The 14547-nt window shown below is 46.8% G+C and overlaps 1 protein-coding gene across 1 annotated transcript in view; it reads left to right on the top strand.

Annotated features, from left to right (window-relative positions):
• The window catches only part of LOC127235461 (rho GTPase-activating protein 22-like), a 50474-nt gene that overhangs the window by 16150 nt on the left and 19777 nt on the right, over positions 1–14547 (top strand). Inside the window, exon 3 of the mRNA XM_051202765.1 lies at positions 6708–6907. Coding sequence (XP_051058722.1) covers positions 6708–6907 — 200 coding nt within the window. The remainder of the gene's footprint in view (positions 1–6707; positions 6908–14547) is intronic.

Genomic DNA, 14547 nt, shown 5'->3' with positions numbered 1-14547 from the left:
TGCACAGGCTTCCTGAAAGGCGTCATAGAGGCCCACAGCAGTGTCCTGAGAAGTTAGTAAACTGGCCCCGAAGGCAGCAATTATGGGTTCCAGAGCAGAATGCATTACCTGCCTATACTGTGACTTCAGGCAACTGTCTCAGCCTCTGCAGACCTCAGTTTACACATATGTAAAGTGGAAGTAGTGAAGAGACGTGTAAAAAATAAATAATTCGTGTAGAAAATCAAGACCTGTGCATAGCATGTAATGGCTAAGCCCATGTGAACTGCAACTGTTGCAACTATTATAGCAATTATTATTGAGCACCTCCTGTATAATCTATAATCTAGTATGTCGAAGTTTCTCCAATCTCTCTCTCTCTCTCTCTCTCTCTCTCTCTCTCTCTCTCACACACACACACACACACACACACACACACACACACACACACACAATACACATAAAGCTCCTCAGGAGCATGCTGGATCACTCCTCAATGTTTCTGGTCCCCCCCCCCAGCCTACCTCCCTCTTCTCCAGGCAAGTGCTACTCAGGCCCCATCATTCCTTGGACTGAAAAGCAACCTCCTGCCAGTTCCAGGTGTAGAGGTGAACACAACATTCCTGGGCCCCCAGGGAGCAGCAGCTAGCTGACCAGACAGCAGTATCACATGTATGTTAAAGGTGAAGTGACAACGGTGACTTTTGTGGAGGGATCTGCAGGACCACATGGAGGAGCCATACCTGGAATGGAGGGTCAGCAGCCCAGGGCAGTAACCATATTGCAGTCATCTCAGCAGCCTGGAAATGTGGATTCTAAACCATTTGCCTAGAAGTTTAGTTTGAGCAGATGTGGGGATGGGTGGCCTCAGCATTCCGGGTGCATGTGTCATGAGACAGCTCAGCAGTTGTTAGCTGAGCAGCTGGTTGTGTTGGTAGATATGTGATCGTGTTGGATATATTATGACTCATGCTCTAGGGCAGGAATGGGGTTTATTCTGTGAGCCACCAGATCAAAACTGCATTTGGAGAGAGGACAAGACTGTTAGGCCTGAGTCTAGGGACCTCAATACTGTCATGATGGGGTTGGTGCTTAGGTATGAGGCCAGGCAAACTAAGAAACTTAGGCTGTGGTGCTTGCCAGCCTCCAACCACTGCTGCAGCCTCTGAAGACCTCAGTTTGCACATCTGCAGACAGTAAAATGTCAGTTGATCCAAGCAGAGCATTTCCTTGGCCAATGGGTAGGCCTGTAGGTTGTTGCCCAGGCCAAGATGATTATATCTGAGTTGATTCAGGAAAGGGGGCTGCAAGGGAAGGGGAGAGCTCAGGAGGAAACTGAGTTTAGAAAGTAGCTACTCATCGAGGTGGGGAGGGGCAGCACCTCAGTGTGTGACCTTGGCTAGCTGTGGAGTCCTGGAAGAGGGACAAGGCCCGGCAGGCTTGGGAGCGTTTCACACTGAGTGTCTCATTCAGGCCAGAATGACCCAAGACCTGTGGAGCATTGGTAGATGGCTTGACACAAAAGCCACCCACTTGAACGTAAAGGAGAGGGGAAAACTGAGACAGCCTGGAAACAGTGAGAAGACGTTGTGAGAGCTTCTGGGGAGGACGGAGGAAGGCTTGAGTACAGAAGTTAACAGGAAGGCACTTCAGAGTGCAGGGGGAAAGCATGGAATGGGTCCGGGGTGGTAGTGTCTGAGTCACCAAGGTGACAAAGGCTGGGACCATGGTTTGGGGATTTGGTGAAAGCAATGTTTGGAGGGGCCAAAGCCTTCAAATGCAGAGAAAGCATGTTCCTGCTGCACGTGCTGAGGTGAGGGTAGCAAGGCAGACACCATGTTTGCGCTGACCTTAAAGTCAAGAGCCTGGCCTGGCCTGAGGGGATTCACATTCTGGTCACCCTTCCCAACCTGGTCCTCTGGCTCTGTGGAGATTTTCCTTCCTCTCGGTGGCTCTGCAGAGATCTGCAGCCCAGGGGTCTATGCCTTCTTAGGAACTCCACTGGGAAACATCAGCTCAGAATTCGGCAGTGTGCTCCTCAGGGCTCTGTTTGCTTATGAGGGAGGGAAGACAGAAGGAGAAGGGAAAAGAGAGAGGGACGGTGTCATGTGTGAGTAGAGCGCCCCTAACTTCAGGTTACCATCCTCCCCAGCCTCGCGTGCTTCCGGCTTGCTTCCCAAGTCCAGTCAGTTCTCAAGCCTCAGCTCGTCAATGCTGCCTGACTCAAGGCCTGGTTTAAATATTTACAGAACTGGATGAATTGATTAAAGGAAGTGCTGAGAACAGGAACAGTGGTTATTAATAAATCATACCAGTGGCTGTATTCCTTGTGAGACGCTCCATGGGTCTGATAAGTAATATCTACATGACTGATCATCTGCGGAGAAAAACCTGTGCTGGTGTGGCAGTCAACCTGGCCTGTGCAGGAAGAACCTCCCTGAGGAATTGCAGGCCATTGGAGTTGCTCCCCACCCTCTGGAATGTAGCTTCAGTGACCCTGCTTTCCATTACCTGGAGCTCCCAAGAGGGCTGGTGTCTACAGCTTGACAAGCAGGATAAAAATCTCTTCCTTCTCTGTATTGGCATAATAAGGGACATGCATGCTAATAGCATGGTCAGCCATACAATCACTTATTACCCATATTTCCAGGCTTTGCATCCATTGGCCTGTGCCCAAGGAAATCAACCTTCCTGGAGAAGCCACCTGGCATCTGCAGACTCCAACCAGTGTACTTAGGAGGGTCCATCTATGCTGGATAGTCCCTGAGACTGTTAGGTTCCTGCTGTCATCTTCCCTGCCCAGTGTGCTACAGGGAGGAAGAGAAGGAACATGTCTTGGAGAACGAGCAAGCATTGGGTTCTGTTGTAACAGAATATAAAAGATAGAACCATGAGTGCAGTCCTAAAACAGTTCATGGCTTCATTCCCCCACTGAAGACCCCAGAGGGGTCCATGCCATCTTCTTTGGAAGTAGGGAAGGTTCTAAGTGCCTCTCTCAGGTGACCTGAAAAGAAGAATTTAAGAGTGGACAGTGGAGAATAAGCCAATCCACTCACAACAGAGTCCTCACTCACGGGACCACCACTGCCTTCCAAGTCTTTGCTTAGATGTATCTGGCAATCAAAACACAAAGCTCCATGCATTTGATAACTTAATTTTATTGAACTTGATTTTAAAAACAAGCTTTAGAGATAGGCAAATTGGCACCTGGAAAAGAAAACTCAGTAATCAAAGGGATACACTTGTCCCCTCTTCTCCTGGGTCCCTTATCAGACCTCAGCAGACTACTGAGGTCATGTTTACTTTCTTCTTATCATGGGCATCATCTTAACCTCCTCAGAGCCACTTTAGCCAGTGTCTCCCTAATCTAGCTCTGCCATGCCTGGCCAGCTTGAGCTGAGACAAGGTCAGGGGAGAGGAAAGCTTGGGAGCAGAAGGGTCCCCTCCTGATAGTTGATGCTATTCTACCAGATACAACCTCTCTCTGCCTTATCAGCTGCCCTGCCCAGGCCAATTAGACAAAACATTTCTTCCAGGTCTGAGTTCTCCAAGGCAGGACCACCAAACTAGTAAAGTAAAGACCCCTGGCAAGGTGCACCAGATGCCAGGGAACAGAAGGATGGGCTTTCCAGGGCCTTGGGAGGACTTTGGGGGCAAGATTGAGGCTCATATAGACAAGGATAGAGACCTAAGAACCTGAGCCATTCAGACAGGCTCTCCCCATCAGAAGTGATGAGTTAGGCATCTCCTTCAGGTAGTAGAACTGTAGCAGAGAGTTCTACTTCATTAGACATCCAGAAGAAGATAGCTAATAACTATCATTTTGCACCTACTAAGTTCTGGAGTATACCCTCAAACTGTGTACCAAAATATACTCTTCCTTCCTTAAACGCTTTTGCCATGAACTTTGTCACAACAATAAGAGAAGTAACAGTATAGGAAACATCAGTGATGCTGAATGCAAAAGTAATGAACTGATTGGTACAGGAAATTTCAAGACGGTAGCATTCAGGATGCATCATGGTTGCTACGCACTGCTCTTCTCTAGGTTTATAGCAAAAGACAGCAATGAGTGGAGGGGGAGAGAAAGATATAAAAATATAATGTTTGGCAGGGAAAGGAGAAAGTGTAAAGTTGCAGATATGGCAGAAGAGATTATTACCATTAAAGAGAAATCTACCTGTCTATACTAGAACAATTTGAAAGATACCCTAAGGATAAGAAACCATATATCAAAGGCTCTGTCTTCCAAATTAATTTCGGAGGAGAGACCGTAAACAGAGTGCCACTTAAGGGGGTCATGTAAGCTTGTACTAAGTTTTCAAAATGCTGCTAATGCCAGACAATGTGTGGTGGAGGTCATAGTTTCTACAACGAGGCCCTGAAAGTCCATCGTCCTTTATATAGGCTGCCACCAGAAGGCTGGCCAAGATTAAAGGTGGAGCCACCCACCTAAGAAGATCTGGGTTAAAATTGGGTCTTCCCACTTCAAATGAAATAATAAAGAAAAAAAAAAAAAACTCCTCACAGGTGTGCCCATCCACTTTCGTTTTAGTTAATTCTAGGTGAAGTCAAGTTAAACACCAAGAATAGCCATTACAATCCCCACCCCTTGTCAACTTGACACACAATCATATCTCCTTATGACATGATAATTTTGAAGTGAAAACAATAACCAGGTCACAATAATGCCTTAACATGATATAACTGTCACACATGCAATCACAAACAATTATGTATTTAAACAGGTCATAATTACACTTTACATGCTATAACTGTCCCTCATACAATTGCAAATGCATTATAAATTTAGAATAGGTGGTAGTGTTCCTTAAGAAATATTCTTTTAGTGATTCTTTTTGTACAAACTTAAACATGATAATACTCTCTTTACTAATGTTACAAGGAACAAAAACAAATATCTGTACAAACACATTCTTAACAAAAATACAACAGAAATACTTATGTCAGTTATAATCCTGGCTGGTTTGTGTTTCTGCAGCTTGGGTCATGTGGCCTTATCTGGTATTTATAACCACCTTCCTCTCCTACCCATTCTGTATTTCCTCCACCCTCAGCATGAACCTTGGCTCTTTTCCTGGAGGAGTGACCCACACCTTCATTCTTGAAGGGTCTGTGCCCTTTGTCATCTGCCTGGATTAGGCTGTTGTAGTTTCCCATTGACTTTAAGCACAGGGCATGGTAACACCAAGAGACGCCCTAAGAATCTCCTGTACTCTAGAAATAATCTTTCTTACTTCCATTGTGAAGAAACAATCCAGTTTCTACTTGGTAGTCTAGATCAATCGCCACTCCTAACACTTATTCCTCTCTTAGCCTGTTGGCAGAAGAGCATCAGAATCTCAAAGTGGCAGGGGGATGTCTGAGCTTCCAGGTCAACAGAATGTAGTGTCTCCTAGCAGGAGTGTTCCCTCTTCTGGAACCAGTTCTAGGCCAGCAGAACTTAAGGTCACAGGGACAGGAAGCAAAAATTGTTCTAGTTGGTCATTAGAGGTAATAGTGAGTAGAACTATTCCTTTTTCCACTCCTGGATTCCTGGACCTGTGGATCCTGGGGATGGGAGAACAGTTCAACATATCAGACACTGATTCAGGGCATACACTGCCATCTGGGGAGCCCTGCCCCGCCCTCCAAGCTGCTGCCACATAATTGGCACTGTTGCTGGCTGGAACTGTGTCTTCAAGAGGCCATTCCAGCTGCTTCAGGAAGGTGGGAACATGGTAAGATCAGTGGATTCCATGGCTGTGGGCCCAGTGTCACGTGACTTGTGTTTCATGGTCAGAAGCCATGCTGTGTGGACTATCTTGACTGTGGATAAGGCATTCTGTAAGTCCATGGTACTATTTGGCAGGAGCATTGCGTTCAGGGAAAGGCAAACCCATAACCAGCAGATTATTAGTGTCTATAAACTGTGATCAGGGTAAGTGTGTGTTGGTTGTGTACCAAGCAGCACAGGTGCCAGGCCCAGCAGCCAGATGGGAACAGGATGCAGATCCATCCGAAATACAAACACAGCATGTTCAGCTGTGTGCTGGGTACTGCTGGGTATGAGGGATGGCTGTGCTGTGGGAAGGTGCTAGGCTGTGCTACGCCCAAGCATTGCTCAGATTTCTCTTCAGTTTCCCTGGAGAAACACATTGTGTGGGATCACCACTCTCCCTTAGAGAGTGATCATAGGGGAGGTGAACATAGGGGCAGCTGCTTTCCTCACTGACGCAGGGCTGGCAAGATCAGAACCAACAGCCAAGAGATGGTTGGCTCTTTTGAACTGAGTCTTAAAGATTGAGTAGGACCTCACCAGTAGCCAAAGCCAAGATCTGAATGGGAGAGAAACGGGAAAAAATGTCTGAGCTAGTAGGACAGTAGTATGGAAGGTAAGGAATTAGCATCCCTGGATGAGATTTATCCATAAGGAGTAAACCCGGAGAAGTGGAGAATTTTGGATCCCAGTGACAGAGCAGAAACTATTGAAGGAAGGCTATATACCCCACCTCCAAGTGCATAAACCAGGCTGCTTCTGAGGTGTTCTGACATGTGCCGCTGGTATATTTCCCCATAAATACAAGGGGAAAGTGGATCCCATTTGTCTTGCCATTCTGGGCCGTCAGCCTTGGTTCCCAGATAGCCTGGGTGCTGGTGGGGATGGGGGTGGGTGGAGGTAAGAACTGACCTCAGTCTCCACACTCATTGTGTGTTCCTGCTTCCAGCTCGCTCCAAGAGCCTGGTGATGGGGGAACAGAACCGGAGCCCAGGGAGGCCTCTGGCCCCCCACAAGCTGGGCCCTGTACTCAAGGCCGGCTGGCTGAGGAAGCAGAGGAGCATCATGAAGAACTGGCAGCAGCGATGGTTTGTGCTACGTGGGGATCAGCTCTTCTACTACAAAGACAAAGATGAGGGCAAGCCCCAGGTAAGGCATGAAGGTCCTGTGTCCCTTGGGTGTTGTGCTGGGACAGCAACGGTGGGCAAGTTCTGAGTGCAAATGCAAGCAAAGCAAGCACTCAACTTTGGGTCTTAGCCCTGTGCATGTCCCCACATCACAGCTTGTTTTTCCGGAACACACTCCCAACTTCTGAAACGGAAGTGTTTCCTTCTAACATTGGCAGAGTACATCCCCGCCTAGCTCAAGAATAGCACTTCCCACGTTCTGTTCAGCAACTTGGTGTTTCCGGCCACATGTGCACGTTTCATTTCCGTTATCCAGGGAAATAGAGTCCAGATGAGTCTAACCTTACACTGAATCCACGTGAAGCTCTATGTCTGATGCCTCTACCTCAAATAAGGGTTCTTTCCTGTACTACTGGGGACCTCTCCATTCAGGTGCTGAGAACAGCTGGCTGTCCACCCAGACCAGACTAAGTTTAGTCACTCAGAGCAATGAGTGGCTTCATCTGTCTGGCACAGCCTCATCACAACTGGACCACAGATACACCAAAACAGTGCTCTGTTGCAGAGGGCCTTTCAAGACAGCTGGACCTGCTTATAAGAGATCTTATAATAGATAAAGCCAGTACTCTGTAACCATGACCTCTGCACCCACACATTGAACCTCTATGGATCAATAATATTTCTAATTCTATCTATATTGAATATGGGCAAATTGGCTTTTCTTGTCATTCACAGCTAGACAATACTGTGTACTAACTACTTCCATTTAGATTGTGCCAGGTATTATAAGCAACCCGGGGATGGTTTCAAGTTTATGGGAGAGTATATACAAAGGTTATATATAAATACATCATTGTATACAGGGACTTGGACATTCATAGGGAGTTCTGAAACTATCCCTGCAGATAGTGTGGAAAAGCCACTATACTCTATCTCTGCATGTAGTGTGGGACAGCCACTATACACCATTCCTGCAGGTAGTGTGGGATAGCCGCTACACAGAATACAGAAGAGACGACAAAGAGCACATTCCAAGCTATTCTCCCTACTAGTGCTCCAAGTTGGAAAGGACATTCAGACCATCTCATTCAAAGTCAGAAGTCAGGGAGCCTTGGCAGACAGGAGACTGTGCACATCTCGGTGGTTCCCAAAGCATGGGGAAGACAAACATTCCATGCAAGTAAGATGTGAACCTGGGTGCTGCAGGATGTCAAGTTCAAAGGAAGAGAACGACTCTTCTACACCTGTGTTATGTCATCTGAGAATGTCAGAAGTGCATGCTTTGTTTGCTACTATCTTTTCCATGGCCCCCACACTTGCTTTAGTAGACGTGGGACTGGAGGGCAGGCTTCATCCCACAGCCTGCAGTGATGGAAGGAGTTGGCCACAGGCTATTGACTTGGTGACTTTACCTCATGCATTCCAATGGCTTCCTCCATTCATGGAGGGTGATTCTGTTTTCTATTGCTTCCCAAAATATATTTGCATTCAAAATGAAAAACTGTTTCATAGTTACGTACGTGAGTTTAAGCCACTGAACTGTATGTTTTAGCAATGGCTACTATGGTAAATGTTATGTCATGCAAATTTTTTAATAAAGATAAACATATTAATAAATAGAACTGCTTTAAGAAGATGATCACATAGGTAAAAAGCACAAATGGAAAGTTTATAAGACAAAACTCATGAGGGTGGACCAAACTACAGTTAACAGGATGAAGGTGGTTCGAGTCCAAATTGGGAATCCCTGATCTCATTCAGTCCCTCAGTTTTATTTTGGGGTTTTTTGGGGGTTGTTTGTTTGCTTTGGATTTTTTTTTGTTTTGTTTTGTTTATTTTGAGACAGGGTTTCTCTGTATTGCTTTGAAGCCTGTCCTGAAACTAGCTCTGTTGACCAGGCTGGTGGCCTCGAACAAACAGAGATCCACCTGCCTCTGCCTCCCGATTAAAGGCATGTGCCGCCAATGCCCAGCCAGTCCTTCAGTTTTATTTGGCAGGAAACCAATGTCCTGAGTTCAGTGAGGCAGAAGGGAAGTCTGGAGTCAGGCAAATCTGAAATGGATTTGAATAGCATGCAATTTGTATGACTTGGAGAAGTCACTTTCTTTTTATCAACTTAGGTTTTAGTTGCAAAATGGAACAAAAACCAAGGGCCAGTTTTAGCTCACTGAGTGCTTAAACCTGAACCCATGTGTCCATATCCCTGCTTTCACCTTCCTCCCTTCCAGCCCCACCCATCTCTCTGACCCAGTAACATGGAACAGTACCATTTTCTTCTGGCCTCCTTGCCCATCAATACAGTTTCCTAATTGACCTATCCATGATCTGTCATTCTGACATCAGTGACAAAACTACCAGGATTTCACAGTCATGTACTGGGCTCCTGCCCTCATCCCCTGCTCTATTCAGCCTGCATTACTTCCTTCTGGAAATTGTTTATTGCGATGTTGAGTGATGTAAGGTGTTGACAACCCTGAGGTCCCCTCACTTGGATGTGGGGGAGCCTTCTACTCCAAGGTCCCCCATGTGTTCCTTGCTGTAAACCCTATATTAGACCAGCCACCCCCTACCTCCTATCAGATGGCTCTAGGGCATGTCTATCCCAGAATTTCCCATTGCTACCATCTTTTCCAGACATTGACAGTGTCTAATGGAAGCAGTAATTAAAAGAGGGTAACCATATCCCCTAGTCACTGGGCCGGATGCATCAGAAGCCCTTATCCCCATTGAGGGTCAGTTCAGATCCTTCACCTCCAGAGAGAACAGAGTCAGCATATCCCGATAGACACTCTGCTCAAAGCTCCTGTGATTCTCTAGTTCTGCCAACACTTCCAGGGTACTGGGGCCTGACCACTGTTGCAGGACTCCTGAGCAGCCCTGCTGTACAGGTTCCCAAACCGAGGCCACTATTAGTCCAATTTGACATTTAGCTTCTCCAGTGTGATCGCAAACAACTGCCACAATCAACCCACTGATCTCTACCTAATTTCATGAAGTACATGTAATAGATTAATTCTGAGTGTCTGGTTCCTATAAAATATGCCCTGCTCACTGTTCACAGTGACAGCATGACCCAGCAGTCAGTACCCTCTCGGCAGAGAGCCTGAGCCAGCTATTGTAATTGTCAGGAAAGGGTACATCCAACAGCCTGTGATGTTGCCCAGAGCTCAGAAGTCAGGATAAGCATCAGTCATAGCTCATGTCCATGCTCTCTCTCAAAGCCTTTATCTCTTCTCCTCTGCCCTTCTCAGGCCAGGGGCGGGGGGGGGGGGGCAGCAGCAGACTGCACAGAGATGAAGCAAGTGGCTTGCATGAGCTCAGACAAAAAAGGCCAGGCAGAGGTGTTTTCAAGAGCCCACACCCCTCCAGTCCTCCTCTGAACATGCTCCAGAGGTTTTCTAGCAGGCAGACCCTGCACATGAAGGGGCGGGGCTGATGAAGCAGGCAGCAGGAGGGAGGTGCCGGAAGAGGGGAGGAGACTAGAAACGCAGTCTCAGCTGTGCTTGGAACCCTGCAGATACTGGCTAAAGCTTTCCGCCAAGACATAGTAGTGTAAACATAATATTTGGGAAAAGAAAGAAAACCCCACTTAAGAGACGGTCCAATCCTGGAGAGCTGTTTTATTCCTGGAATAACTTGGTGCTTCCAAGTCAGTGAACTAAAACTGAAATAATTAATGCGGATTTTGAGAATTCAAATAAGACAGACCAAAGCCACCTGGTGAAGCTTGGGGTGGACTTAGGGGTGAGCTGTGAGGGCAGCATCAACTGAGATTTATGTGTGGTGTTATAATTTCTCACAGCAGTCTGTTCACTCACGTCCACCTTTTTAGTGATTTTTTAAGTTAACCAACAGGGAAAACAATGAAAAGAAAAGAAAAAATGGGACAGAGCCACAAGCCCTAAGTGTTCTTCGGATAATTCGTAAAAGGGTGGTGAGAGACTAGACCAGACACGGGGGCTGCCAAGGACCACTAAGTCCCACGATGGCCTCTGAAGAGTAGGCTTTGATCTGCTGTTGGTGCTCAGATGTGCGCATGGACAGTGTGTGTGCAGCAGCCGGTCTCGGGGGGAGCCGAGAGGCCAGAGTGTGAGGTTAGTCTCACACAGAACAGAAGCAGCCAGAAAGTGGATATGGCCCAACCTGGGTGCCAGAATCAATCAGGAGCTGGGCCTTCATTTTGGCCCAGTGTTGGGGCATCCGCTAGGGTTGAGGGGCTCACACTCAGTCACTGGAAGAGTCATTCTCATCAGTACAGGCAGGAGCTGGAAGGTACAGACAGGAGGCCCTTCTTGGCACTGGAGATGGGGGCCTGTGGATATTGGAAATGGCAGGACAGAGTGTGAGCAGCTGGGGCGTTTGAGGGACACCAGCGCGGCTCAGGTAGCTGCAGGTTCTAGCTGGGACAGTTGGGAGACCACTTTCAAGCAGACTGGGTTTCTGGTTTGCCTTTTTGTTTATTTCGCTGTCTTTCCCCTTTTCAGGATGGCAAGTGACAGGAGGCTGAGCAGTAAGAAGCAGCAGAAAATTGATTTAAGCTTTGATTTAATTTAGCATAAAAGCCTGGGGTAGAGAGAGGGAGGACAAGATGGACGGGAAACAGGGGCAGCAGTGGGAGGGAGCATCAATGCAATCAGAAATCTTTGAGGAAACTAATAAAACGAAATGACAAACAACGAGTTCATTTTGTGTCGGCCAGCTGCACGGAGCCTGCCCTGGGGAGTAATTGGTACACTGGGTGATATTTCATTGGAAAAAATGGATTTTTCCTTTAGTAGCAGTATCAGTTGCAAATAGCTTCTTGTTCTGTGCCCATGTCCCCGTCTCAAAGCTGGAACCCCATCTGGTTTGAATCTGTGCAGTGGAACACACTCATCTTCAAAGACACAGAAAAAAAAAACTTAGTTTTACAACATTAACTGTGTTAGATATAGTAAATTAAGTGCATTATTCAATTGGAATAAAAGGAAATATTTATAAAACAGGGAACCTTAAGGGAGGGTGTAAACATCACCCAGTCCCATAGCTAGAAGGTCGTAAGGAATTTCCAGCATATAGCCTGTCTCTGGCTTCCCTGGGACCATCATTGACCAAGCTTTTCAACCCCAAACAAAGCCACTGGGAGCCCCTCCCTCCCACCTCACCTGGGAGAAGGGAGCATCTCACTTTCAGGTGAGGGTCACGGGGACCTGACATCTTACCTAAGATGATGGGTATCCTAATCACATCTAAAACTGGAACAAATTCAGTGAGAACTATGCTTGGCAGGGAACTTTCCTCATAGTCAAAGGCACCCAGCAGGAACCATGAAGGATGCACTTTGCTAGCTGGCTTGAAGCCAGCTTATGCACAGCTAGCTTTGGTAGAAAGTTTAAGACCACCTGCCTAGGACCACAGTGGGCTGGGCTCTCCTACCTCAATTAACAGTCAAGACAATCCCCACAGATATGCTTACAAGTCAGTCTGATCTAGACAGTTCCTCAACTAAGAGTCTCCTCTCATGACTCTAGGCTGTGCTGCCTTGACAGTTAAAGTTAACCAGGACATTGGCCATGGACACCTGGTGTCTGGACTTTAGAAGGTTGTTTTACCAGAGTCACACATCTAGAGAGAAAAAAAAAAAATGGTTACTTTCTGAACTGGGGCTTCATAGCTCACTAATTCATAACAAGAGAAAACATTTGTTGAGGTTTAAATGAGAAAATGTTGGGAGCTGAAGAGATAATCCCACAGTTAAGAGTGCTTGCTGCTCTTCCAGAGGATCCGAGTTTGGTTCCCAGCACCCAAGTCAAGTAGTTTACAACTGCCTGCAACTCCAGCTCCAAGGGATCCCACTTCTGGTCTCTATGCGGACACACATTTACACATTTGGTATACATTCTCTCTCTCTCTCCCTCCCCCCTCTGTCTCTCTCTGTCTCTCTCTCACACGCACACACGTGCACGCACATACACATACACAAACTACATCTTTAAATTAAAAAGTAGTATCCCCATAGGCTCTTGTATTTGAACACCTGGTGCCCCTGTTTGGAAAGGGGCTAGAGGAAGTATGCCCCTGGCAGTCAGCCTTGAGGGTATAGCTTCACCCCACTTCCTGCTCCCCATCTGTGCTTCCTGGGTGTGGATGGGACATGTGATCAGCCAGGTTTCAGCTCCTACCACTGTAACACACTCCCCTCACTATGGTAGGTAGACTCACTCTCCCTCTGAATCTGTAAGCCAAAATAAATCCTTTCCTTCCCAAGTGAACTGCATCCAAGGAAGCCTTAGTCAGTCACTCAATAGAGGGCGTCCATAGCAGACAAGTGCCCCAACCTCGTCTGTCATATTATCAGTTTGGTAGAGAGTGCTGAAAGCCAAGTCCTCCGATTCCACGGACCAGCAGGCTCAGTCCCGGCTGAGCTGTGCCCACTTACTCTGTAGTCTCCAAGGCTGACCACTGGTATTCTTCCCTTCCCCTCCCTGCAGCAGGCTGGAGACATCTCCCCTCCTCTTGAAAACAAGCTAGGCTTGTGACTAGCTGGCCACTAGAATGACCCAGAAGTGAGGCTACTTGTATGCAGTCCCCACCCGGAAGAAATCAAGCGGTGCACATGTCTGGGCAGATGGCAGCAGGACAGGAACAATGTGGAGGGAGAGAATTCCAAGGGACCTGCCAGATGGGTGTGGCCTTGAACCTTCTGCCCCAACACCTACCAGCTATGCAGCTGTGTGAGTGACCCTAGACCACGCCCTTACTGTCCTGAGCCCCACTGCAGAATCTTAATTACTCTTTTGAGGCCACTGCGTTTTGGGGGTGCTTTGTTATACAGCAGCGAATGACTGCAACCGTTTAGAAATGGTTATACCTGCTTTCCAAGACCAGCAAAATGTGCAGATCTGCTTCTAGCCAGATGAGAAAACCCGATGTCCTATAGAACTAGGAAGAAAGTGCTGGGACCACAACTCCAAGAAAACAGTGTGATTCCAGAACAAACTCTTTAATCTTGTTGTGGCATGCCGTTTATGATGCTGTGGAAAAACCAAAGGCATGGCTAACGAATGAGTTGGCAGAGCTGCGAGGGACACTTCAGTCAGCTGGCATTAACAGGCTGGGTTCGGGGAAAAATGTTAAGATAAAGTAGGAAGTCCTACCTTTGTTTTAAAACAGCTGTTTAATCCCACAAAATGGAGTAATTTAATTAAGACGTTGAAAACATATGCCAAGAATGGGGTCACATTCCTCTAATTCCATCATTGGGGAATTGAGGTTGGAGGATTATGAGTTCAAGGCCAGCCTGAGCTACATAGTGATATCTTAACAATAAATAAATAAATAAATAAAAGATAAGGTTAGGGACGGCTCAGTGGTTAAGAAAGCTTGTTGCTGTAGCAGACATCTGCAGCATGGTTCTTTGCACCCATACTGGGCAGCTAACATCCACCTGTCACTCCGACTCCAGAATATCAGACACCCTCTTCTGACCTCTGAGAGTGCTTGCACACATGTGGTATACACTTGCATGCACACACACATTTTTTTTTAAAAAAAGTCAAATGAAGAGTTCAGGGTTTTAATTAGTTGAAAGCTCAGTGGAAACTAACAGTGAGATATAGTTGCAAAAATATCTAATGAGAACCTTGAGTCATATTACAGATACACACGAATTATGACAGGGGG

Source organism: Phodopus roborovskii, unplaced genomic scaffold, assembly GCF_943737965.1.
Source record: "Phodopus roborovskii unplaced genomic scaffold, PHOROB, whole genome shotgun sequence".
Classification (NCBI taxonomy): Eukaryota; Metazoa; Chordata; class Mammalia; order Rodentia; family Cricetidae; genus Phodopus; species Phodopus roborovskii.
The sequence above is the reverse complement of the archived record's forward strand: the minus strand, read 5'-3'. Positions and strand labels throughout refer to the sequence as shown.